Source organism: Sceloporus undulatus, chromosome 1, assembly GCF_019175285.1.
Source record: "Sceloporus undulatus isolate JIND9_A2432 ecotype Alabama chromosome 1, SceUnd_v1.1, whole genome shotgun sequence".
Taxonomy (NCBI): Eukaryota; Metazoa; Chordata; class Lepidosauria; order Squamata; family Phrynosomatidae; genus Sceloporus; species Sceloporus undulatus.
In genome coordinates this window covers 172,905,252-172,932,442 of record NC_056522.1, presented here as the reverse complement: position 1 = coordinate 172,932,442, position 27,191 = coordinate 172,905,252, and the positions used below count along the sequence as shown (strand labels likewise).

Genomic DNA, 27,191 nt, shown 5'->3' with positions numbered 1-27,191 from the left:
AGTGGAACACACTCTCTCAGAGTGTGGTGGAATCCTCTTCTTTGGAAGTTTTTAAACTGAGACTGGATGTCCCATCTATCATGGGTGCTTTGATGGTGTATTCCTGCATGGCAGGGGATTGGACATAATGTCCCTTGAGGCTTCTCCAGCTGTATGATTCTATGACTCTATCATTTCTAAGTCAAGGGGAATAATAGTCCTGATATATTCTACACTGATCAGGCCTTATCTGGAGTACTGCATTCAGTCCTGGGCACCGCATTTTAAGAAGAATATAGACAAGTTGGTACAGGTTCAGAGAAGAGAAACAAGGAGGATAAGAAGCACGGAGAACAAAACATATGAGGAAAGGTTGAAGCAGCTGGGCTTGTTCGGCCTGGTGAAGAGAAGACTGAGAGGTTACATGATTGCATACTTTAAATACATCAAGGGCAGCCAAAAAGAGGAGGGGACAGTCTTATTGTCTGCTGCTCAAGACCAGGTCCAATGGGTTAAAGTCACATGAGAGTAGATTTCAATTGAACAATAGAAGCAATGTCTTGACAGCAAGAGTGGTTCAGCACTGAATCAACTGCCTAGAGATATGGTCAAGTCTCCTTCTCCGGATGTCTTCAAAAAGAGGCTGGACAGCCATCTGCTAGGGATGCTTTAGTTGGAGATCCAGGACAGAGCAGAGGGTTGGACTTGATGTCCCATGAAGCCCAATTGTATGGGTCTATGATTCTATGACATGATCTGCACTTTTCCAACCATATTTGCACAATCATAGGGTGTAAAAGATGGCTTTTAATAGTACAGAATCCAGTATACTGCTTGCTATAAAACTAAATGATTGATATAAAGCTATAAACTGGCAGAGTTTGCACACATTTAATGAATAGAACCACATAGACAAACAGTCTAGCAGATGACCTCAGGAACAATGCTTTATCGTTAACCATGGTAACTATTGTTAGATCAAATATTTAGATATCTGGCTGAGTATACACTAAGATACAAATATCAATGCAGACAAAGTAGTCTTTCTGCTACTATCAATAGCTTCCTTGTCTAGTAAGCAAATGTAAGTTGTTTGTTATTAATGGAACAGAAGCCTTCAAAAAGCTATATTTTAGGAAATCTGGTGCTGAAAATCCATTTCTTAAAATCATTTTTGTATCACTTTGAAGGATCTTTTAGAGAGTCCCACATTTTGTCATCAAGCTGTCTCCAAAAAGAATCTAGTATCAGTTTTAGTTGGCAAGAAGTCTATTTTTCAGATACTGTTTTCTTCTATTCAAGTTATTCAGCTTTTACTATTTATTCAAACATGAAATGTACTATGAAGGCAGTATGGTGCCTGTGCCGCTGAATTATTGCTATGTAACACCCAAGAGTTGGAAATATATTCCTAAACTAGAACGTAGAGTGACAGATGAATAGTGTTCCTTCTAATCCTAAGGGAACAACAACTGAAACACAGCATTTACAGAGTGCAATATTGTTTGCATTCCAGTTCGGAATTCTGATGGGAAGGATTTTTCTTCCTGTGTATTTGGAGTAGAGAGATTAGCCTCCATTATAAAAAAAATAGAACGATGGCAAGCAATTTTATTGAAAAGAAAAAAGAGAATTTCTTCAATAAATTATATTTTAACTGAAGTTTGTTTTACTTTCAAAAAGAAATAATGCATTGAGTTCTTAAAAATCTTTTTTCTTTATCCCAACACACCCTTCTATTGAACAAAGAGCTCTTCATATAGAAAACCTTAGAAATGCTATGTTAGAACTGTAAACTGAAAAATATGAAGCAAGCAAATACAAAGCAAAAATCTGATCCTAACCAACAGGGGTGACCTGGTTAATGGTGAGATCCTTAGGTGGGAGTGACCATGTTCTGCTGGAGTTTGTTATACAGCAGAAAGGAGAAGCCAGGCATAGTTAGACACACATTCTAGACTTTAGGAAATCTGATTTCCGTAAACTTAGGGAAATACTGGGGGTGATTCCATGGTCAGCAATACTAAAAGAGAAGGGAGTTCACAATGGATGGGAGTTTCTCAAAAGGGAGATACTGAAGGCACAATTTCAAACAGTTCCAATGAGGAAGAAAAATGTGAGGTGTCTCAAGAAACCAGGATGGATGACTAAGGAACTTTTAAATGAGCCAAGTTTTAAATGGAACATGTATAAGAAATGGGAAAAGGGGGAAATCACCAAAGAAGAATTCAAACAAATAGTAAGCACGTGTAGGGGTTAAGTCAGAAAAGCTAAAGCGCAGAATGAACTTAGGCTTGCTAGACAGGTTAAGTACAATAAAAAGGGCTTTTTTGGGTATGTCCACAGCAAAAGGAAGGAGGAGGAAATGGTAGGGCCACTGCGTGAAGAAGATGGCAAATTGCTAACAGTAGACAGAGGAAAAGCAGAATTACTCAACACCTTCTTTGCTTCAGTTTCTCAGAAAAAGCAAAAGGTGCTCAACCTGAGGAAAATGGAGATGAGGACAGAACGTGGGTAATTCAGTACAGAATAAGTAAAGAGATAGTACAAGAATACCTGGTTAAGCTAAATGAATATAAATCTCCAGGACAGGGACATAGCTAAGGGGGGGGAGGGCATGGGGTCCGGACCTCCCCTTCCGTTAATTTATGTTAAAAACAGTAGTCTCTTCCCTTATGTAATGGATCCGTTTTGGACCCCCCGCAAAAGGGGAATTCAGCATATGCTTGCACTCCATTAGAATGAATGGGGCTCGTGCATGTGGCGGCATGCGGAGTGCACTACAAGCACACACCATTACTCCTTCCAGGATGTGTGGAGTCTTCTTCAAGCATGGCTTTGCTCCGCCCCAATAAATGGTGGCACTTAGTCTGGACCTGCCCCCTTCCCAAAATCCTGGCTACGTCCCTGACTCATGGAAAATGAGGCTTGGGTTTGCAATGCTGAGTGTCAGAGTTTAACCTCTCTTGGGAAATGGGGGGTTGAGTTTGCAATGCTTAGTGTCAGAGTTTAACCTCTCTTGAGAAATGAGTCTTGGGTTTGCAAAGCTGAGTGTCAGAGTTTAACCTATCCTGGGAAATGAGGGTCTGAGATCCTCTGGAATTGTTGCATGCCTTCATGTTGGCTTATGGCCACCCTCTTGTAGGGTTTTCTTGGCCAATGTTCTTCAGAGGAAGTTGTCCATTGCCTTCTTTGGAAGCTGAAAGAATATGACTTGGCTAAGGACATTTGCTGGGTTAATAAATAGGCTTGAGCAGGGATTCGAACTCTAGTTCCCAACACACAACACAACACTGGTTCACTTGATGCCTTCAAGTCAACTCTTGATTTAATAGTGACCCTCTCCCAGAGTTTTCTTGACCAGGCAACTTTGGCCCTCCAGATGTTTCAGACCAGTTGCAAATACAGAGAGTTGATGTCCAAAACATCTGGAGGACCAAAGTTTGGTAACCATTGCTCATAAGGCTTAAGGAAGAGTGGGACTTGACCAAAGTCATCAGAATGGGTTTCCATGGCTGAACGAGGATTTGAACCCTGATTTCCCCCAGAAATCACCACCACAGCACACTGGGTTTAAATCAGAAATGGAAGAAGTTACCCTCCAGGTATCGTTGGACTGCTGGGGCTGATGGGAGTTGGAGTCTCACTATACCCAGAGTATAAAGAAGCCCTTTGAGTTCCTAAGAGTCTCAGGTTTCAGAACTGGAGAAAACTTTTCTGCCAGAATTTTCTAGAGTCAATGCAAAACAGCGGCTGGATTAGCCATCCCACCGTCCTCCATCTTCTACAAGGCCTTTCACCTTCACTGCCAAAGAGTGTGGCTATGTATCCAAACTACAAATCCCCGGATTTCTGTAGGACGGAGCCACGGCAGTTAAAAGTGGCCCAAAAATGCATTATTTCTCTGGTTTAGGCAAAGTGTGATTGCAAAGTGTGCCTGTAACAGCTGCCCTAAAATGGGGCTAATCCACACTGCAGAATTAATGCATGCCACAAAGGTACAAATCCCAGGATTCTACATTTGCACACGAATTGCACGGCAGAAATAAGGTATGTCACAAAATTACAAATTCTAGTAGGGTTCTACAGGATCGACCTGCAAACGGATTGCATCTCTGAGTCAATGCATGTCACAAAACTATGAATCCTAGGCTTCTCTGAGGCAGATCCACACACCAATTGTCCCACAGAATTAATGCATGTCAACAAAAACTACAAATCCTTGGATTCTATCAGGCAGAGCTGTATGCTGACTGCACCACTGAGTTGATGTATGTCTCCAAACTATGAATTCCATTTATTCTACAAAGAAGGTCTGCACAGGAATTGCAGAGTTAATGCATGTCACAAAAGTACGACTCCCAGGACTTTGCAGAGGGCATCAGTGCACTAACTGCACTGCAGGATTTAACGTATGCCACCAAGGAAACACAGAAATTTTTTTTAGGTGAGGGTGATAGAAGATTAGGAGTACAGTGGGCCCTTGGTATAAGTGGGGGATCCGTTCCGGACCCTCTCAAATATACCAAAATCCGCGTATGCTCAAGTCTTATTTGTCCCCAATGGCGGCGCAAATGCATGCGTGCCACCACTGGAGACAAAAGTCCCTAGCCTTCCCTGGCTTTCCCTCCCTCCCTTCCCCTCCTCCCTCCCTTCCTTCCCTCTTCCTTCCCTTTGAGTCCTGCCATCGCCACGGGAAAGGCCGAGTGCCGGTGCTGGAGGCCTTGAAGGCCTCTGGTGCGGCGGTTCAGACTCCTCGCCACCACTGCCGCCACCACAAAACAAGCTGGGTGGCGGTGGCAGTGGCGGAGGTCAAGCCTCGGCCTCCTCAACGCTGCCGTGGAAGGGCCGTGGAAGGGCCCAATGGCGGTGTTGGAGGCCTCTTGGCCCCCAACACCACCACCACCGGGCCTTTCAGTGAGGGCAGCGAGGAGGCCGAGTACCCATGGTGGAGGCTGGGTTTAGAAAGAACATCACAAAAGTTTGTCAAACAGTAAGCCAGGTTTTATTGCTGTATAATTCCCCCCAATCAGTGGTGTCACTAGGAGGGTGCAGGGGCTGTGGACTGCACCAGGTGACACCCTAAGAGGGGATGACATCACTGCTCCTCAAACACTTGCCTTTTGGCAGAAATGGGCTGTGGCATTCACCTGTTTTTAATTGTTAATTTTTTAAATGTATTTTTATTGATATGTTTGTATTTGTATTTTAACCTAGGTTGTAATCCCACCTTGATCCACCTAGGAGAGGTGGGAAAATATAAATAAAAAATTATTATTATTATTATTATTATTATTATTATTAAATGCTGAAGAGATGGCACGGGTGGGGTGAGACTCAGTGGGAGAAGAAAGGAGAGGCCCCAGTTGTTGTTGTTGTTGTTTAAAAAAACTAAACTAAAATTTCAATTAAAAAAAATCTTTATTTTTTTAATTTAAAAAAAAAACCAATTCTTTAAAAACATCACATTTTACCAAATGTTCACTTTAAACACATGAGACTGTGTATATGTAAACCCACTTAGGCTGTGTATATAATACTGTACTTTGAAAGTATAATTTTAATTGTGCTAGTTGTTTATGTCAGTGATATATGGGAATGATGATTTATGGATAACATTAGTACAAAAACAAGACTAAAGGTTCTGTATGGGGTGGTATGGAGGAGGTAAGACTGAGTTACCACATTGGATGACACTAACCCTAGTGACACTACTGCCCTCAGTACCTCTTAATACAATGCAAATCAGTGAAGCTAACATCAATAAACAGAAGATCTTAGTTCTAGAGTTTTAAAAAATTGTTTTCAGTTCCTCTTGATGACACTATGAATTTTGTTTTCTCCTATACTGACTCTCATTCCTCTGCCAGCAAGTCACCTTAATCTTAGATGAAAGCTAACAAAGATATAATCTACCTAGGGAACTGTATGAATTAAACATCTATTTTAAATAAAAAAAATCTTTGTTTTTTGCTAAGATTATAGAATGTCCTTAGTGTTTTTCTTTGCAGTAGTGATGCAACAACATAATGTGTCTTGGAAAGAAAAGTCTACATCATTCAGTTTGAACTCTCTCTCTCTCTCATTTGACAAACACACTTTTGAAGAAATATAGGATAAACAATATTTGTTTTCTGTGTAACTCATCATAAGTGAAACCATACCACTAAACAATCATATCCTGTTTGGGTCATAACAACATCAGAAATACATGTTTATCATCTGCTTTGGACAATATGCTTTTTGGCCCGGGGAAAGGGAACAGAAAGCATTTTCAGTTGGCCAAACCAAGATAACCACACATTTCTGAAGTAATTGATACCTAAAGAGAGCATAGCCTTTAGATCACAGTTCATGACTTAAGTATACTAATTATTTGAAGGAGCTTGTTAAAGATTTTAAACAGAAAACTGGACTTCCTTCAAAAGATAGCATGCAAAAGCCATATTCTACTAAACATGAAAAATTAAAATATTCTTTAGTACTTAATTCTATAACAACCACCTCCTCATAGGGAACAGAACACTGTTACGTTGTTTTTAAAGATCTTGAATATTTTAACAGATCTGAGGATGTTATTTTTTACAGGATTCCCAATGATCACAAACCACTGAGAAAAAAGGATGCTTTGTATTCAAATTGTCTAATTTCTTTTAATTTAAAGCTTGCATGTCACACTTGCTGGAGAAAAGTCCTTATGCCTTTTTCTTGGTGTTAATCATGACTGGACATTAACTCTGCACCACTGGAGATATTCATTCAAACTGAATTGGCAACTCATACTTGAAAGGTTTAACACTATCCATAGGTTGGACTGGGGCTTTTATTTGGATTTCCTGCATTGCAGGTGGTTGGACTGGATGGCCCTTGTGATCTCTTCCAACTCTATTATTCTATGATTCTATAATTCTAGGGTTGCTTAAGGCACTGGGCATGCAATAACTATGTCTGTTTGCAGGCAAAAGCTTACTTGTAAAGAATTCTATGCCTAATAATAATAATAATATAGTTTAGTTATACCTCCTGCCTCTCCCATGGATCAAGGCGGGATTACAACCTTAAAAGACACTTAGTACAATTTACAGTCAATACAACAATAAAATACTAACACTGAATTCACCAAGAATTCCTATTAGTTCACTAAAAATTACAATTTGTCCATTAGCCAACAATCAGAGTCAAGGAAGTGCAGTTGTCATAATCTTTTTATATGGAATTCAGTGGATAAGCCTGCTGGAAGAGATCCGTTTTGAGTGCCTTCTTAAATGCCTCTAAGGTAGCAATGAGACGGATCTCTTCCGGTAGGTCATTCCATAATCTTGGGGCCGCGGCAGTGAATGCCTTATGTGAAATTGTCATTAGCCTGGTATTATAATATTCTAGTAAGAACTTCCCAGATGTTCTAAGAGTGCGGGGCGGATTATGTAGGGAGAAGCGCTCCCACAAGTAACTTGGGCCTGAGCCATGTAGGGCTTTAAAGGTAATAATCAACACCTTGTATTGCACCCGGAAGCTAATGGGCAGTCAGTGAAGAGATTTCAGTATTGGTGTTATATTAAGTAAACTGAAGCCCAGATTGCACAGGCTTCCAAACTTGCTTCCATGTATTTCTCTGCCTGATGTGCCAATGTCAGAAGTGGACCCACTGATCAGTGTGAACCTGACAGCAAGGCCAATGGTGTAGACTCCTAGGCTGATCTCCACTTGTAATGATCTCCCCACCACCACCCCAGTGTATTTTACTCAGCAACTGGATACTGGAATGGATCTTCTGTAGTATGCACTATAGTTCAGATACAAAAAGGTCAAGTACCTTTTATAATTTAAGGAGGAAAAGTTCAGAATGTGAAAATGCTCGATGCAAATCAAAGTAAGCTGTATCTCTTATATCCACAAGAATGAACAAAAATGGGTGTACTGTGATGCCTGAGGCTACTTAAGAGAAGAATGGAGGGGAAATGTTATGCTATGAAAATCTTAACTAGTAATTCCCAAAGCTGGGGGGAAATGGTGCACACACATATACACATACTAGCCTAAGGCCAGAAAAACTGTATAAATTAAGATAGCATTTTGTTTATCATATGGCTAACGTGCTTGAAAGTTTTATTTTACAGATGGAAATACTACAATCTAGATTATCAACCTGAAGGCTATCTTTGTCACAGTCCAAGATAAATACATTATAGAAAACCCTTAAGGTGATTCTTTAACAGCTGGAAAGCAAGTTCACTGCAATCCTAAGTTTTTCTACTCAGGAGTAGATCATGTTAAGTTAAATGGGTCTCACTACCATATAAGTGCCATTCGAATTGCAGGCTTGGTTGATTTTGTTCAAAATTTTACTTAAATGATCAAGCTCAATGATCTAGTTTGTACAATATGAAAATATGGTTGTTAAACATGAGAGAAAATGGATTTCATAATCTTTAAAATGCAGAATGGATAATTATTTCATCTATTGTAAAACAGGTCAAATTTGTGGCTCTTTACACAAGTTATGCAGTCTGCAAATTTACATGCAGACCAATAGCAGGCACACTAAATATTACCAATTAATAATCATTAAATATTAGAGATCTTTGGATATAGGTCAGGAAATCAATATTTTAATAAATAAACAACATTATTTTTGGTAGCCAGAAAGCTGCAATGAATCTACTGCCTCTCTGTAGCTTCTGACAGGACTTTTAAACAACTAGTAATCTAATTTACACCTAAAAAAGTAATAAAATAAAACAAACTTAAAAATGTGGTACAAGTCCAAGAATCATGTATTAAATCATGTGCTTCTTAGGAATTTGCTGAATGATAAATATGAGGCTGGGAACCAATATGCTGCTATTTTGCCTTACATTTTTGTTATTCTTCTAGCACCTTTCATATGAGATACACACATCACTCTGAAGAGACAGGGGGGAAAGAAGGTACTTGGCAGCATTTTAAGACAAATTGGTTTTTATTTTAACATGAGCTTTCATGGATATAAACCTACTTCTTCAGATGCAGCAGTGAGTGGTGTTAATACCTAAGGTATAACACATATTTATGGAGATGTGGGAGAGGGATAGAATGATGCAAATGATATTCCTTGCCCAATATTTTCAAAGGTGTGAGCGATATGATACAGGTTTTCCAGCTATTTACATTAGTCAATTTTGATGTGTAAAAGCAATAAATACATTACATCAAGAGAGAAAGAGAAAGAGAGAGAGAGAGACTTCTCAATGGCTGCTCCTTTCCACCCTCTGGACTAGGCTGACTTCCTAAATGCTTTCCTTTCACCAGCAGGCAAAGACATTTTTATTCAACCAGGCTTTTAATATATAATTGTGTCAGGTGGGCTTTTATACAGGGTGTTTGCTTTAGATATTTTTTAACATGTATATGTTTTATGCCATTTTACTATTTTTAGCTAGATGATTTTAATTGTTTTTACATTTCTATAATAATTTTTTAAAAACAATTTTATCTGTAAGCCACCTGGGTCCCTTTCTGGGAGAAAGGTGGCACAGAAATGAAATTAATTAATTAAATGACTATTGTAAATATCTGAAACATTTTTATCACTTTGCCCAAATCTTTGAAAATTTAGGGCAAGGAACATGATTTGCATCATGGATCCTATTACATTCTATCCCACTCTCAAAACTGAACAAATATCATTTATAACCTGAAGCTTTAGTATCGAGTCAAAGAAGTGGGTTTATATCTATGAAAGCACATGCTAAAACAAAAACCAGTTAGTCTTAAAGGGGCTACTACAGTCCTTTCTTCTTCTCGCTCCCTTCCTCCTTTTTATGCTGCTAGAATAAAAAAATCACTCCTTTGAAAACTCATCACTCTAAGACTGGTATTAAGTAAATTAAGCATGTACTTAATGTAGATTTGTTACTGTTGTGTTCCTTCAAGTCATTTCCAACTTACGGCAACCCCAAAGTGAACCTATCACATGGTTTTCTTGGCCAGATTTGTTCAGAGTGGATTTACCCATTACCTTCTTCTGAAGTTGTGAGAATGTGATTTGCCTAAAGTCATCCAGTGTGTTTCCATGGCCAAGTGAGGATCTGAACCCTCGTCTCCAGAGTTGTAGTCCAACTTTCAAACCACTACACTACACTGGCTCTGCATCTACAATTTCCAGGTTGAACATGAGACATGGATCCTGTATTTTTTAAATTAACAGATCCAGGAGCATAAAGGTCTGTCAGGAGGAACTATGCAATATAGCATGCCTCAATTCCGTCCCAACCCACCTTATTTATTTTTTTATTTGTGGGATTTATGTGCCACCTTTTTCCCAAAATGGGATTCAAGATGGCCTTATACCTGCTGAATCCCATACTCTAACAGACATTTGTTGGCTGGTGGAATGGAGGAGGGGGAGTAGAATTGGTGCTGGGAGTCAAGATGTCAGAATATAGCTATAACATAAGGCTGAAGGTGAAGAATTCTGCCACAGAGCAAGGAACAAAGCTAAATCACCTTCTGTTATAATATACTGAATATTTTGGGGGGATAAAAGGTTGAGAATTTACCTCCATTCTCTCTTGTTTAACATCATCAACCTCATCATCTTCAAACAAGACCAACAGTTCCCCAGTCTGATCAATAGAGATAAGAAAGTCTTGAGCAATTTTCTGGCGTTTGTTGGAGCCGTTGCTGAGTTTATCTGAAAGATATTAAAGGAGGGAAATTTTAAAAAATGTGATTTTGATGAAACTGTTACAAAGACTCAGACTTGGATCTAGAATATGTATTCCTGGAGACAAAAAACCCCTCTCCCTGGGGTAAAGATAGGAAAATGGTGTGTTTTAAGATGAAAAGACAGTCATTATGAAGTAGTTGCAGGGGAAACAAAATTTCACAAGAAACAACTGAGGCATTTTCCAACTAAATCTTACTTTGCTTTCAAGATGCTTCTTTCCTGTAAGAGGAACATGCAACCTGATCTTGTGTCTATTTTTGCCCCCAAATGAGTTAATATCATGGTAGGCGCTAGATTTACTCTTTTCCAAATTTATCCAAAAAATGATTTCTGCAATATTTGCATTGTTAGATCTAAATCCTTCTTTACCTTTATTCTGAACCTTGCCTTTAGAAGAATATCATCCAGATAAGGATACAGCTGTACCCCTTTTCCCTTAGGTGAGCAATGAACAGTATCAAAACCTTGGTAAACACTCTAGGTGATGAAGCAAGGCTGAATGGTAGGCTGTTGAACTGATCGTGGAGCTCCTGAAACTGAAATCTCAAATATCTTCTGCAAAATTGAGCTACATGAATATGCAAATAAGCTTCCATTGAGTCTATTGATATTAACTAATCATTCACTTCCAAATTTTCCTCGATGGTCTGTAGAGTCTGAACTTCGGATAACATAGAAAGCCATTCAAATGTTTGAGATCCAAAGCTTGTCTTTAAGAGCCATTGTGTCATGCCCAGCCTGGCGGAGCCAAATAAATATTTTTTGGATGCCTACAGCTATTTACATGAGGAATATATATTTCATTTGGTATATAAAGTACATATATTTAATATTCCAGTAGAACATTTTCTACCTTCAAGAAGATCATCTTCTTCAATGCCTTTGACAATTTTAGATTTGTAATCTCGGAATAACATATATTTCAGCAACCTTCTGAGCTTCTTCTAAGGTGGAGAAAGAAGAAAAGAAGAGACATTAATTATATTTAATTCAGACTGCCTACCAGGGTAAAAATTAAATATAAGCACAAAATTTTAGACAATCACAGTAATTGACAGGATAACTTTATGGGAATTCAAGATTAATCTGTTAAAATACCAAATATAAGTCTGTAAATGAATACATGTGTAAAATATATTTCAGTTCTACACTTCCCTATAACCATTCACTCTTTTGAGGGGAACACCTTCTATGTTGGATGCATGGGGAGCATCCAACATGATGTAAGATAAAGATGAAGACTATAGGGTGAAGATGCCTTTTGGTTCAGCAATGCTTATCTTGGCTTTACTTCGCGAACGAGGATTCAGGAAGGACTCATCCATGCTTTCTACAAGCACGCTGATAACATTGGATGTATCGTTCAAGTCTGTGCAATGGATTTTTCTGGTGGAGCGCAGCGTGCACAGAACTGCCCTCACCCTTTAAACCAGAGGTTCAATTGCTGAGGCCTTGACAAGCACGGACGGTGGCAGCGAGGTCCTCAGGTTGTAGGTTTGATTAGAGTTTCCTTCTCTTAGATGGTTGACCTTACAGGGTTAGACGGGCACCATCTGCCCGGGTTTGGGATTAGAGTTTTCCTTCTCCTAGGATGGTTGCCATAAGGCTAGAGAGCCCATCCTGCCCTTTGGTGCTCTTGGTCAGACCCTTCCGTTGTGACCTGTCTGACATGGGAGGCCCTACCAGTGGCTATTATAGCTCACAACTTCATTCGGGTACACAAGCCTCTCCCCCACACAGTCAGAGCATAGCTGGAGGGGAATAGGAGGCCAGAAGATGACAGTTAAGGAGGGAGGAGCCTCTTCCTTCATGCTAGCCCTGATGGAGCTGGGTCTGCCTGATCACTCCCTCTCAGGCCGGAAGATGACAGTTGAGGAGGGAGGAGCCTCTTTCTTCAGGCTAGCCCTGATGGAGCTGGGTCTGCCTGATCACTCCCTCTCAGCAATGCTTATACACTCGTCCCCCGGGTTACGAAATTAATTCGTTCCGGCGCCATTTTCGTAACCCGGGGGACTTTCGTTAGCCGAATCCCCATAGGCGCTAATGGGGAAAAGCCGCGGCTCCGCCGCGGCTCCCATTTAAAACAGCGCCGGCTTTTTTTTCGCAAGCCGGGGAAACCTTCGTAACCCGGAAATAATTAATTAAAGATTTTTTTTTCGTATCCCGGGATTTTCGTATCGCGGCGCGTTCGTATCCCGGGGTACCAGTGTACTGCTTCAAAAGCTGGAAGATGCAGAAATACAGCCGAGAAAGAGAATGGCATGCATTCTGGATAAATAAAATTTGTTATTTTTGAAACAGAACAATGTTTTGTATTTACCTCAGAGCAATGTAATACAGAGGTACCCCGAGTTACGAAATTAATTCGTTCCGCCGCCGCTTTCGTAACCTGAAATACTTCGCAAGCTGAAAAACCCATAGGCGCTAATGGGGAAAAGCCGCGATTTCGTGTGAAATAGCGCCGAAAAGCACCAAAATTTTTTTCGTAACCCGAAATAACCTTCGTAACCCGGAACAGTTTTTTTCAATGGATTTTTTTCGTAACCCGGAAATTTCGTAAGGCGGCGCATTCGTATCCCGGGGTACCACTGTAATCCAGAAAGCATAGAGTGCTAAACCAATTTTGCACATGTGCTTTCAATAAGTCAGTTTTCTATGCACCTTACTGATTAAAAAGTGGGTTGAGTACATTAAGTGAACACCTTTTTCCCCAAGATCTGCCACCTAATATTTTTACAATGAGAAATGCACAGCCTACCAATCACTGCACAATATGCTAAACAGACCACTTAGAGATACAATTAAGTTTTTAAACTGAATTGGTAGCTGTAGAGAAGAGGAGATTATATTGAGATTGCCTCAGAAGAGTTTAAAAATCTACTACTAAAAATCCAGGTTCACTGACATACTGTAAATGATGTGACTCTAGTTTGACCCTAGGTTTTACTGAAATAATCAGACATTTTCTACTTTGGGTCAAGACAGTAAATAATTATAGCACAACATGAGAGGCCAACAATTTCTTTATCACAAACATAGTCTACAAGCAAACAAATAGGTGACTCTATACACAGGCATTACCTGATGGGCAATACAGAAATCAAATAGACTACAGTCATCCCTCCATATTTACAGCTTACAGATTATTCACAGATTTCATTAATATGTTCTCTCTAGGACTGTCTAGGTCCTCTGGTGCAACTCTGTGGTCAACTTTAACTAAACGTTGCACTGAAAGGCCATTTGTAGCTCCTCCAGTGCCATTCTATAGTCAGTGTATGTTGGACATTGACCACAGAGTTGCACTGGAGGACCTGAGATTTCTAGAGAGGTGTCCTCGCAGATAAAAACAGTGTTTTTGTTATTTGCAGTTTTTCCATATTCATGGGGGTCTTGTTCCCCTAACCCTAGCGAATATGGAGGGACAACTGTATATAATTGAAACTCAATTCTCTCTACAAAAACAAGACCTGGATCAGAGTATGGCACAGACCATGAACTGCTAGTGTGTGTGTGTGTGTGTGTGTGTGTGTGTGTGTGTGTGTGTATATATAGAGAGAGAAACACTAACCCAACCATTGTGCCAAAATACAACCTGAAGAATATCCTCATAGAATTTAAAGATTGTGTAAAAATAAATTTGCACTATTAAACCTAACTGATCCTCAGATACATGAACAGCCAGGGACAGTGTCAGGAAGGAGTGCAAAATAGACTAATCTGCAGCCAAAAAGAAAGAGAAGACTCAAAAGATGATGAAACTCTTCAAGCAGTTAAGGACAGACAAGAAGCAAAAGTAAAAGGGGACTTTGTATCAACTTTAAAGCAGATGATGAAGACACTGAAATAGTTCAAGATTTTCCTTACATTGAAGCCAATGACCCCACCCACTTACCCCTTAAGTGCAGGATTCACACAATGGTGCCCAGAGCACTTAAGGAGGAGTTGCTGCCACCACCACTGTTGCCTCACAGGAACCACATCCACCAGGGAGGAAGCGAGCGAGTGGATGTGCCCACTCGCTCTTGTTCTAGCAAAAGACAAAGACAGATCTCTGAAGCAAAATAGACTGAATTATCTAAAAGCCATTGCTTTTACTTTAAAAAACATGAATGTGATAAGCATTCAAAGAAAATTCAGAATAATCAGCCTTATGAGTAAGCAGTCTCACTCTTCTGCAGATGAGATATTTAAATGTTTTGGTAGAGAATATCATACTTGGGAATATTCTTTGGATCAATTGGACTTCATACAATGAGTTTTCTATGCATTGCTCCATGTAAATCACCTCCATCAAATCTATAGTCTTTTTTTGTTTTGAAACTTGCCACAAATTTTGTGTGATCTGGAGATCTAATTATGAAAGAAGAAGAAACAAGACAAAGAAAAAAATATTTTTATAGCTTTTATTAATCACTAATCAGAATGGAGACTGCAGTCAAGAAATCAGAAGACTAGGACTTGGAAGACCAGGTACAACAGAACTAGACAATACCTGAGGTGTAAAGACATATCAATGAATACTAAAGTTAGGATGGCCCATGCCATTCTATTTCCCATTTCTATATTTGGCTGTGAAATCTGGACAGTCAAGAAAGCTGGTAGGAAGAAAATTAACTAATCTGAAATATAATGATGGAGAAGAATTCTACTGATATCATGGATTTCTAAAAACACAAATAAATGGGTCCTGGAGCAAATCAGTCCTGAACACTCCCTAGAAGCCAAGATGACAAAACTGAGGCTGTCTTACTTTGCCCATATCATGAGAAAACATGACACTAGACAATAATGCTTGATAATGTAGAAGGCAGTAGGAAAAGGAGAAGACCACATTCCAGATGGACAGATCCAATCAAGGAAACCACAGCCCTGAGTCTGCAAGACCTGAGCAGGGCTATGGATGATAGGGTGGTTTGGAGGTCTCTTATTCATAGGGTCATCATAGCTTGAAGTTGACTTGAAGTTGACAATAATAAGAAAGTGGAACACCTGGAAGGTTTCAAGGGTAAACTAGATTACGTTTGGTGTTCCAAAGATTACTTAAATAATAGTCTCAATGTATTTTTGTCTATATCACAAACAAAAAATATATAGCTAGGAGAATTCAATTTAAACCTAAAAGTACAACCTGAAATGGGTATATGGGATGAAAAATAACTCAGATAGAAAACAAAGCTGAAAAGTAAGTAAGAACAATTCTGTTTTTATATAGCTCGTTTTAAATTTAGACACATGAATTAACCTCCACTCACAAATAATTAACATACTGTACCTTATCTTTGCGCATCAAAAAAATAAGATCTTCAGCAGATATAACTCTTGCTCCTCTCATCTGAGAAACTTCGGAGGCTTGCTGTAACTGTAAATAAAGGAGTAAATAATGAATGTTTTCCTTTGTTGGACTGGCCACAGATCACAGTCACAGTCTTGTCATACCATAACAAATCTAGGCTGGATGAAGAATTCCAAAAGATAAAATTACAACCTATGCTTTGATTAGAGCACCAGCCCATTCTAATGGTTTAAATGTTAGACTAGAACTCTGGGAGATGAGGTTCAAATCCCTGCTCTGCCATGGAAACCCACTGGATGACCTTGAGCAAGTCACACTCTCTCAGCCTTGGTGAAAGACAAGGGCAAACCCTCTCTTTAAAAAAATTATGCCAAGAAAACCCTGTCATAGGCTTACACTGTGTGTACATGTGCTTTCAAGCAGCGGTGTCTCTAAGATTGTTGTCACCTGGTGCTGTAACTCATGGTGTCACCACACACACACCCCATTGACTTCCTCTCATACCACACCTATACAGAAACCTCAGTAATGTTTTTGTACTAATTTACTCATAAATCATATTTCCTATATCACTGAATGTAATGGTAATAGTTGGAACATAAACAAGCAACAAAATTAAAACTATACCTTTAAATTATAATATCATATTGTCAAGATTAGTCAGCTCTGTTCCAAGGACTCAGACTATAGTCTTGGTGAAAGAACAAAAAGACTTTATTGCAGACCAAAGACACGAGTGATCAGCCAGCGTTTTGGTTGATATTGCCCCTCTCTGCCTTATTGTCCCTATATATAGACTGGAGTTATCTACCCCACCTGTCTGCAGTGTAACCACTTGATTTCTGCCTGGTAACTGCAATATAACCTTTTGGTTTTTTGCCTAGTAATTGTGATGTAACCTTTTGATTTTTGTTCGGCAAGTGCAGTAAAACCCCTCCCAACTGTTATTTGAAACCGGAGGCAAAATTTAAAGTCACCCAATACAGATAACTCTTTTGGGTTCTGACACATATGCACCGAATAAATGTGTTTGCATACATAGTTTCATGTGGTTAAAGTTAAAATTTTATTAAATGTGATGTTTTTAAAGAATTTTTTGAAAAACAAAAAATACTTTTTTTATAAAATAAAAATTAAATTTTGACATTTTAAATTTAAAATAAAACTGAGGCCATTTTTGTCTTCCCACTGAGGCATATCCCACTCACACCATCTCTTCAGGATTGTAAAGATATGTGGGAATCCCACAACCCATTTATGCCCAAATGCAGATGTTTGAGGAACAGTGGTGTCACCCCACCTTAGGCCGTCACCAGGTGAAGTCCACACCCACCCACCCCGCACCTACCTATTAACACCACTGTCTTTAAGTCACCTAGCAACTTAAGATGACCCCATGAATTTCACAGGGTTTTCTTTGGCAGGGAATACTCAGAGGTGGTTTTGCCAGATCCTTCCCCTGAAACGTGGCTTATAGCACCTTGTATACATTGATGGTAGGAATTCAGGGTGTTTCACAAAAGAAAAAAATTACAATAAGAAAACATATACTGTAGTAGAATTTATTTATTTACATATTATTAGCGTTTTTATCCAAACTTCAGTTGACTAACAGAGAAAGCAAACGGATGCAACACATGGCTTTATGGCAGCCTTATCCAACGTGACGCCCTCTTAATATGTTACATTACAATCCCCATCTATTCATACATTACTTTCTTTAGATACAGTGGATCCTTGTTATACGCTGGGGTTTGGTTCCAAGATCCCCCGTGTATAACAAAATCCGTGTATGCTCAAGTCCCATTAAGTATAATGACATAGCAAAATGGTGTCCCTAATAAAAAGTGGAACATCAAGGTAAATTTATACTTTTTTGTAACATTTTCAAACCGTGTATGCTTGAATCCGTGTATAAAAAATCCGTGTATAAGAAGGGCCGACTGTATTGCGTTTCTCCCAAAGAGAAATTCTGTGTGTTTGACAGAAGAAAGAAAATTACAATAAGAACACACATAGCAATCCCCAATCAATACAGCTACCATTGAGACCATTTTGACAGTGGATTACAATTGCCTTGTTGTTGCTTTTAATGTAGCCACCTGTCTTTTCCCCATGTACTTCCCTTGAATTAAATAATTTCAGCCCAATTATGTAAAAAAAAAATTCCACCAATATCCTATCCAACAAAATCACTCCAACAAAATCATGCTAAAGTGATGTACAGAATCCATTTTTTCAAAATGCTGAAACTCATGCCTTCAATAAAGTAGTAACTGAGAAAGCCAGAAATACAAAAAAGCTGACAATGTGCTAAATAATGAAAGATATAAAAAAGAAAAAGTGGTGTTCAGACATTGGTTTTCAAAAATTAAGCTGCAATACAATTCACTTTCAAAACTGTATCATAAAACAACAGATTATTTTTCTATGAGAAACTTAGATTTGAAGAAACGCTAACCTTGATATGACATACAGCAATGGTTTTATGAATAAGTATATTATTAATCTGAGATCTTACGCTGGTATGACTTGAAATAGACTATTCAGGAGTTTAAAAGATCAACAAAAACAGTAGCTCTTTCTAATATGTATAGGGGGTCATTTTTGGCAAATGTTCAGCAGGAAAAAAATTCAGTCAATAAATCATAATACTGTATTGCATTAATTTCCCTCTTCAACCTTAATCACATGTCTACAAAATGTAAACTGTATTGAGTATGCACAACAGAAAACATACTGCACAAAAAAGCTTCATATTTTCCCTTTGAAATGCTCAAGAGAGTCTTTGCAGATACAAAGGCAAGAGAACTTTAAGGAATTCAGAAGTTGCAGTAACATAATCTTACTGGAAACTAAATCGCAAAGTATAAGAATGTGAAAAATGATATTCCATTTCTTTGGCGCAGAAAAGTGGGTTCTTATTCTGATTAGTTTAAGAATACACAAGGTACTTAAATTTCCAGCATAAAATATAGAAAACCTGGGTAAAATTATAATACAAGGAGCAAGATGAATACCTCATTGGTATAATTTGAATGAACCTAGTGGACTTATATCTAAGCATGCATTTTTCTATATATTTAATAAGTGCTTAGAAAATTGAAGTTAGCATGCTGAGAATACAACATCTTTTTCAAATTTCATCTAGACCTACAGAATCCTCTGAGCTAAAGATATAGTATAATATAAATACTGTTAAATAGGAGGCAACACAATTTTGAAATATTATGGCCACAACCTACTGCTGGGTTGGTGTGGTTATGGTCATTTTAGTAGACTTGTGTGTTTCACTATATTCACCCAATTAAGGTATTAGAAGATTTGGTCATGTACTTCACCGGCAAAAAAATTGTGTACATAAGTCTTTAATATATATACTGTAATTTACAGTTGCCAGTATATTCTTATTTATGCTGTATATATTTCAACCTGATGTATATGTAGTTGGATCAATTCTATTACTTCTTACGTGCCCCACTGCAAAGTAGCTCCTTCGCTTCCTTTCCCTCCCCTCTCCCTGCACCCTCCCCAGTTTGAAAAGCTACCTGAAAACCTGTCACGCAGAGCTTCCCAGCCCTGCAAAGTATATTCTTGTGTGTGTGTGTGTTGGGGAGGGGGGTCAGCTCTGCACTGGCAAGGGAAGAAAAACTCCCTCCTTATTCTGTTGGTTTCCTATAAGATACATTTAAGACCACTGATTTATTCTTTATAAAAAAGTAAAATAAATTATATAATATATATGTACTTTCCTCCTCCAGAGGAATGCCATAAATCAAACTCTATAACAACAACAACAACAACAACAACAACAACAACAACAACAACAACAGGATTTATTAATATGCCACCCATATAAATCCGGGCGGCTTACAACAGAGGGGATAATAGACGGTTCCTTGCCCTCAGGCTTACAATCTAAAAGACACGACACAAAAAGAGAAGGGAATGGTGGGGGTGGGGGGATCGGGTCCAGCATTCTTCTCTCCCTCTGAGGCCTGGACCAAGGCAGATGGAATGGAAGGAGGGCTCTTCTTCTTCAGGCTAGCCCTGATGGAGTTGGGCCTGCCTGGTCAACTCCCTCACAGGCCGGAAGATGACAGTTATGTTACTATCTATGTTACTATAGTTACTATCTAGCCTGTATCGATCATGAAATTGTCTATACAGAAACCAGCCTTTATAACAACCCTGATCTTCCATCTCTTTTTGGGTGATAAATCTCATGTTCTGGGTTTGGGTATCTTTCACAATTAGATCTTTATATGTAAGCCAGATCCTATCTGCTAATTTAGAATCTTTAAAGAAAGCTTCATTTGGGGATGCCCATAATGATATTTGCTGGCAAGTGTAGTTCTTATATTTAAGCCACACTTTAAATAAGGATCTCCTTATGAAGTGATTTAGAAAATCTCTATGGGCATGATGCTTCCCATAAAACAAATAGGCATGCCAGCCAAAACGTAACCCATATCCTTCTAAATCAAGGGTTTGTTGATCAGTTAATGCAAACCAATTCTGCATCCAGTGAGGTTCAACCACTCCGTTGAAGTATCCCTTTAAAATTAAAGAATCAAAGTTTACTTCCAAAATTTTATTTTTAACTTATTTTAAAAAGACTGTTGATTTTTATTTGGTGCGTAAATACCTACGGTACGCCCTTCCCTTATGCAGGGATCAATTCCGGACACACACACCCCTCCGCATAAGGGAAAAAACATGCATGGTTAAGCCTCTATTAGAAGTAATAGGGTTCGTGCCTGCAGCGCACCCCATTACCTCTTCCTGGCGTGCCAAGGCTTCTTCCGGCGCAGGCTTCCAGGGTATGCTGGAATCCGTATATAACGTGGCCACACTGTATTAAAGTATTTCCCCCAATGATGTCTGATAACACTCCTACATATCTTACCTTGACATCTTTAAATGTCTTTTTAGAATTAAAATTTATCATGAACATAAAGAACTAATCACTTTTCCATTTGTTATTCAGATGTGCAAAGGCCTGCCCCAACCTGTTATGCCTCAATAGCTTACTCTGGCTTTTAGATATAAAATCTATAAATTTCTTCTCAGTGGTTGGTGTATATACTTGAATTATGGTGATATTCATAGGTTTCCTGTTGAGCCTTATTGAGATGATTCCGTCTGATTTTGCATGGTATGCTCTGACTGCTTATGCAACACCTTTTCTTAGTATGAAAGCCACCCCATTTCTTCTTGTCTTTCCCTTCCCTGAGCAGAACACTGTGTGGTTGTCTGATTCAAAATGGCCCATTCCTGTCCATTTTAATTCACTCACCCCCAGTATTGCTATGTTCCTGCATTGCATTTCTATTTTCACTATGTCTAGCTTCCCTTGGCTCATGCTTCTCACATTCCATGTCCCTATTTTATGTGTGGTGCTGCTTCTGATGGGGTTTGTCATTCTGAGAGTGTTTACTGCTTGCTTCATAATTTTGACTGCCCTTAACTGCTCTTGCAATTGTATTTTTCTTTAGTTTTTATCTCTCTCTGGGTGTGATAGTGCTCTTGTCCTGCTTGTGTGACATTTTCGATGTCTCCTCGTAGGGTTTTCTAGGGGAGGGGGTTACACAAGGAGGACCAAATACCCTTCCCTGTGTGCAGTGGGAACAAGTGTTACTATGATGTCACTGCTGTTCTTCACTTTAGTGACACCCACCATTACTGCTGCTGTCCAGTAGTTGTTTTCCTATGACACAGGAAGATTGGGGGGAGGGGGCTGAGATGGTCTGTTCTGGGGCTGAGATGGACTCATGTGGTTGGCACTTCCGCTTCCTCCCAGCTGTTTCTCTCCTCCTCCCTCTGGAAGACAGGGGGGGGGGGGAGGCTGAGATAGTCTGTGTCAGGGCTGAGATGGACTCATGTGGCTGGGAGGGGATTAGATGGAGTCTTTCCCCACCTCTCCTTGTTGCTTCCCCCACTCAGTTCCCCACTCGGCCACAGAAACCCACTGGATGCCCTTGAGCGAGTCACACAACCCCAGAAAACCATGTGATAGGGTCACCTTAGACTTGAAGGCACACAACAACAAAAGCAACAACAATACATATGCACACGTACTCCACCATGGCACAGTTTAACAGTTAGAGACTGCAGAATAGAAGGGATAAGTCCCCAGAGAACAACCATGCTAGAAACATACATAAAGATAATTTTAATGAGGATCACAAATAGGTATGACAAGTGGGTTGTCAGAAAAGGACAAAAAACAAACATTATATATTGTCCAAGTTGTAGTATTTAGTGTAGTCCATCCATTCTTAAGCTTATGCACATAGACCTTTGGACAAACATACAGGCACAGGCATACACACGCGCGCATATATGCAGAACACACAAAGATTAAAAACTAAGTAGACAGCCTACAGCAACATGGCCACAGCTCAGTTGAAATGGGTCAGGTTTGCCATGCTTATGGAGCCTTATCTTTAACATGATAATCACATTCTCTTTTTGATATTTTTAAAAACACATTCAAAGAATGTACACCAGGCAAAAATTTGCATCCTTTTGAGACAGTGAGTAAAATGTTCTTTCATTGGCTGCAACTCACGCTAGGTAGTGATTATGTGCTATACTATAAAGTTATAAAAACATTTCCTTCATTGCTATAGAGCAATGGTTCTCAACCTTCCTAATGCCACGACCCTTTCATACAGTTCCTCATGTTGTGGTGAACCCCAACCATAAAATTATTTTCGTTACTACTTCATAGCTGTAATTTTGCTACTGTTTCCCAATGGTCTTAGGTGACCTCTGTGGGTCATTCGACTCCCAAAGGGGTCACAATCCACAGGTTGAGAACTGCTGCTGTAGAGACATTAATTCAAAACCAGCATCCTCAAATTGCTTACAGTATATAAGGAAACTATATACTGATTTCTCAAATTAAATGCAAAAACAGTCAAAATATCCTCACCAGAGTTAGTGATGCCATCATGCTCTCTCTCAAGCTGCTTAGAATATCTGAAATCAGATACTGGCCCATTTCCAACAGCAGAAAATACAGTTTAAAAAGATCTCATGTGATATCATGATTATAATTTTTTATTCTAGATAAGGATTTTAGATATAGAAGGTCAGAGAGAATTTGCTGCCTTTTCTAATTATACATTTGCCAACAAATTCTTGTTTCTAAACATGAACACCACCATTAGAAAAAAGGGGGCAGGGCCTTCCACTCCAATCTGCAGATGGCAAGCCCACGGAAGAGAAGAGCTGACTCTAAATATTTTATTGCATAAATCTAAGTCAGTTTGACAAACCCCCTATAAAAACTACTCTATTTTCACAAATTTATACAAAATAATTTATATGTATCCATGAATGCATTTTATTCCTTCTACTACAATTCCCACCCTTCATCTCTTCCAGTTGCTCCCCATTCTACCTCCTAATATCCACTACTGCCTCAGAAAAATAGAGTGAGAGAGAAAAGGGATGTTCTCTGAATAGGGCAGACAAAATATGAGTCTCCGACTGATACAGGGACTAAGGATGGCATCTCTCCTCTGAATGCCTGCCTGGAGTTGGTAATGGGCTGGATGAGGGAAAACAAACTCAGACTGAATCCAGAGAAAACAGAAGTACTTGTGATAGGTTCCTCAGGTCTAAGGAAGGAAATTTGCCAACCTGTCCTGGATGGGGTCACACTTCCCCTGAAGGACGAAGTTCACAGTTTAGGAGTACTTCTGGACTCGTCCCTGCAATTGACATCTCAGGTAGATGTGACGGCCAGAAGTGCTTGCTATCAACTTTGGTTGATACGCCAACTGCGACCCTACCTAGACCGAAGGTACCTTGAAATGGCCGTACATGCTCTGGTAACATCTCGTCTAGATTTCTGTAATGCGCTTTACATGGGGCTACCCTTGTACCAAGCTCGGAAGCATCAGTTAATGCAAAATATGGCAGCCAGATTGGCCACCGGTTCATCAAGGTTTGACCATATTAAAAGATCTTCACTGGCTCCCTATTTCCTTCTGGGCACAGTACAAGGTGTTGGTTATTACCTATAAAGCCCTACATGGCTTGGGCCCGAGTTACTTACGGGACCGCATCTCCCTATATAATCCGCCCCGCACTCTTAGAACATCGGGTAAGAACCTATTGGAAATAGTAACCTTTAAATATGTTGTTACTTCGCAAAGAGCATTCTCATCAACGGCTCTGAGACTTTGGAACAGTCTTCCTGAGGAGATCCGCTTGGCGGCCTCGCTAGAAACATTCAGAAAAGCAGTTAAAACCGAGCTTTTTAGCCGAGCATACCCCACCTGATATGAATACCCCCCTGATATGATATGAATGATATGCCCCCATCTGTGTATTATCCCTGTCTTGCTTGTTGATGCTATTGCCTGATGTTGGATATTTTATTGTTTTTAGCTGCTTTTAATTGAATTTTTATGTAAGCACCGTGTGCTGTTATTTAGTCTGTAACCTCGCTTCGATCCATCGGGAGAGGCGGGGAAACATAAATAAATTTTATTATTATTATTATTAAAATTAACTCCTCTTTCTTGAAAATGAGCAGAACAATAGAAACTAATTCAGTGGTACCAGAACCTAGTTCAGGGCTAAAATTGCTTTGCATAAAATAAGGTCCCACTTTTGCATTTCCATTTAAAAAAAACAAAACACCCCAATAACACCAATGTCAGATAATAAAACTGAGAAAACAAGTTCTGCTGCTTATCTGAGCAAACAATATTAGAGTAAGAAGATGATTTGACTAGGCATGAAGCAGTTCTATCAAAATTATATGTATCTCTCTTTTCTTGTCCCACTTAAATTACAATTTTTCAGGGAGCAGACTATGAGAGAATAAGCAAATGTTTAAACAGGAAGTGTTCTAAATATGTGACAATTCTATGTAACTATCATTTATGATCATACCCTTTATAACACTGGATATTTCCTTGGCAAGTCTTCACTACCAAATTTAATCCTGGTTGTATGTTAATTTTTGTAAAATGTAATTCTATTATGATGTTTAAATTTTGGTCCATAACTAAAAATGTGATTAATTACAGCACACTGAATGAATAAAAGCATAATTATTTCTCAGTGACATGTAAAATGCATAGTGATGTCAGCAGTATTACATTCCAGTGCCAAGTTAGGAAACAGATCCATTCAGCTAAACTAAAAAAAAAAAAAAAAAAATTACACAAATTTTAATAAGAAGGGAAAGATTTAGTTTATTTTTAGTTAAGACATGCAGTCATGTGCAAGGTAATCCAATACCCACTGTAAAAAAATATGAAGTATGAAAATTGTTTTACAGCTGGTTTTAATCAGCTTCCTTTGTTTAACATCAGAAATAACCTCCAGAAGACATATACAAGCTGCATATCCTACAGGTAATAGCATCCAGATGGGATGCTCTTATTGAACATCATGCTCAATATAATAAAGAATATACTGTGAAACAAGCACCTTGGCATAAACCTTGATGTTGAGTTATAGGGCTCATTCCCTGGTACTTGCATATACTGAAACTATGCAGAAATACATGCTGAGTAAAGAAGCCTTAAGTTCAGACCAAGGCATACATAATTAATCTAATTAATATGTCTTTATTATTCTAATGAAACAATTTACAATATTTCAATTTATTTTTCGCTTCTGTACAATCTGAAGTACTGTGCTGTGTATCTTAGTAAATCAACCTGATCTTCTTCTGGATCTGTTTCAACTGGTTTTGTATCAGTGTTGCCTCAATGATTCCACTGGACTTTCTAGACCAGGCACACAAGAACAACAAAAGCTGAAGTTCAATGACATTGTTTGGGTGGAAAACTTTGTGGAGGAACTTCAACCTGCAAAAATGGCCTGGGATCAGTCTCATGTAGACCACAGGCTGCCTATTGCCAACTTGTGTGCTAGACCCACCACCAGCCTCAAATACTCTTGGCAATACAATTCTTCAGTATTTAAGGATATAATGGGAGTATTGTTTTACAGTAGTGCAGGACCAACTAGTTATTGGCAAAGCACAACTAGTAACAGTGCTTGTTTGTCTAGAGTTATGGAAAAGAATATCTTCTTGCCCCAAATATTATCACACATCAGTAAAGTACAACAGGAATTCAGGAGACAAATATCAGTTTTCTAACATTCACTACATTTCTAATTCATAACCAGGAGCAATAATATTCACTCTCCATCAGTGTTAAATAACCAGTAATTGGCTGGATGATGATCTGCAGACTGACACTGAATCTTGATAAGATTTTGATGGAGAATGAACCAAATCATATGAACCTGCAGGAGTTGGTAGTTCTATCACACTATCTTTGAAAGAGCTGGGAATGGGAAAGGAAACAAGCACCATAGATTCTTAGGTGGCAGGTGTTTTTCCTTGTTTTGTTTTTTAAAGTACATAAATTTTCACCACTTGCCTCTGTACTGATGTTATTACACATTCGTAGAAAATAAGGATCTAACTTTTGTCATACATGACTTGGTAACTTCCCAAATTACTTACCACACTTAAGTAAAGATAGTAACCTTGAAAATTAGACAAAAGCTAGAACTGGTACTGGCAGAAAGGACTGTAAGAGACTATCATTTCTATTGACTGCACTGTCTTGTCTCTTTCTAACTCAATGAACAGACTTCATGAATAAAACCAGAATGAGTCTATTGAAAGTCAGGATCTGCACAGAAGCAACTGCTTGCCAGATCTGAAGTTACTGTACAAGCTAAATTTTGCTTCTATTAACTCCCCTGAACACAACCCCTCCTAACAGTTAACAGTACCAGGCAACTCTATGATTTTGATTCCCACATAACAAGCTCTCACAGCTGCACCCACTTCACCACTCATGCTTACTTCTAACATGGCTACAGCACAGCTAATCAGGCTAAACTTCAACATGTAGAGAACTCCAAGGGGCATGTAACAAAGGATCTAAAGGATGAAACAAAGAAAAACAATGCCAAAGAAATTACAAAATTCCAGCAAGCATAACTGTTTGTGCTCACACTAAAGGCTGGATGGATGAGAGAGCAGAAGGGAGTCAGTGGCTCCATGACAGATTACACTCTTGCCTTTCAGAAGGGTATGGTTCCTTTTTTATAAGAGTTGAATACAGTACTTACATTGACCCATGGATAAGTCGACTTAGTTTTTTTGGGTTAATTTTTTGACTAAACTCTCTAGACTTATACATGAGTATATAC

At 38.9% G+C, this 27,191-nt stretch overlaps 1 protein-coding gene across 7 annotated transcripts in view; it reads right to left on the bottom strand.

The window, feature by feature from the left end:
* SUPT3H (SPT3 homolog, SAGA and STAGA complex component) overlaps positions 1-27,191 on the bottom strand; it is a 252,130-nt gene that overhangs the window by 88,735 nt on the left and 136,204 nt on the right. For all 7 annotated transcript variants that reach the window (XM_042477039.1, XM_042477031.1, XM_042477021.1 and 4 more), the window contains 3 exons: positions 15,963-16,049; positions 11,541-11,631; positions 10,518-10,651 (listed from right to left, as the gene is read on the bottom strand). In XM_042477039.1, the coding sequence (XP_042332973.1) occupies positions 10,518-10,651; positions 11,541-11,631; positions 15,963-16,049 (312 nt within the window). The remainder of the gene's footprint in view (positions 1-10,517; positions 10,652-11,540; positions 11,632-15,962; positions 16,050-27,191) is intronic.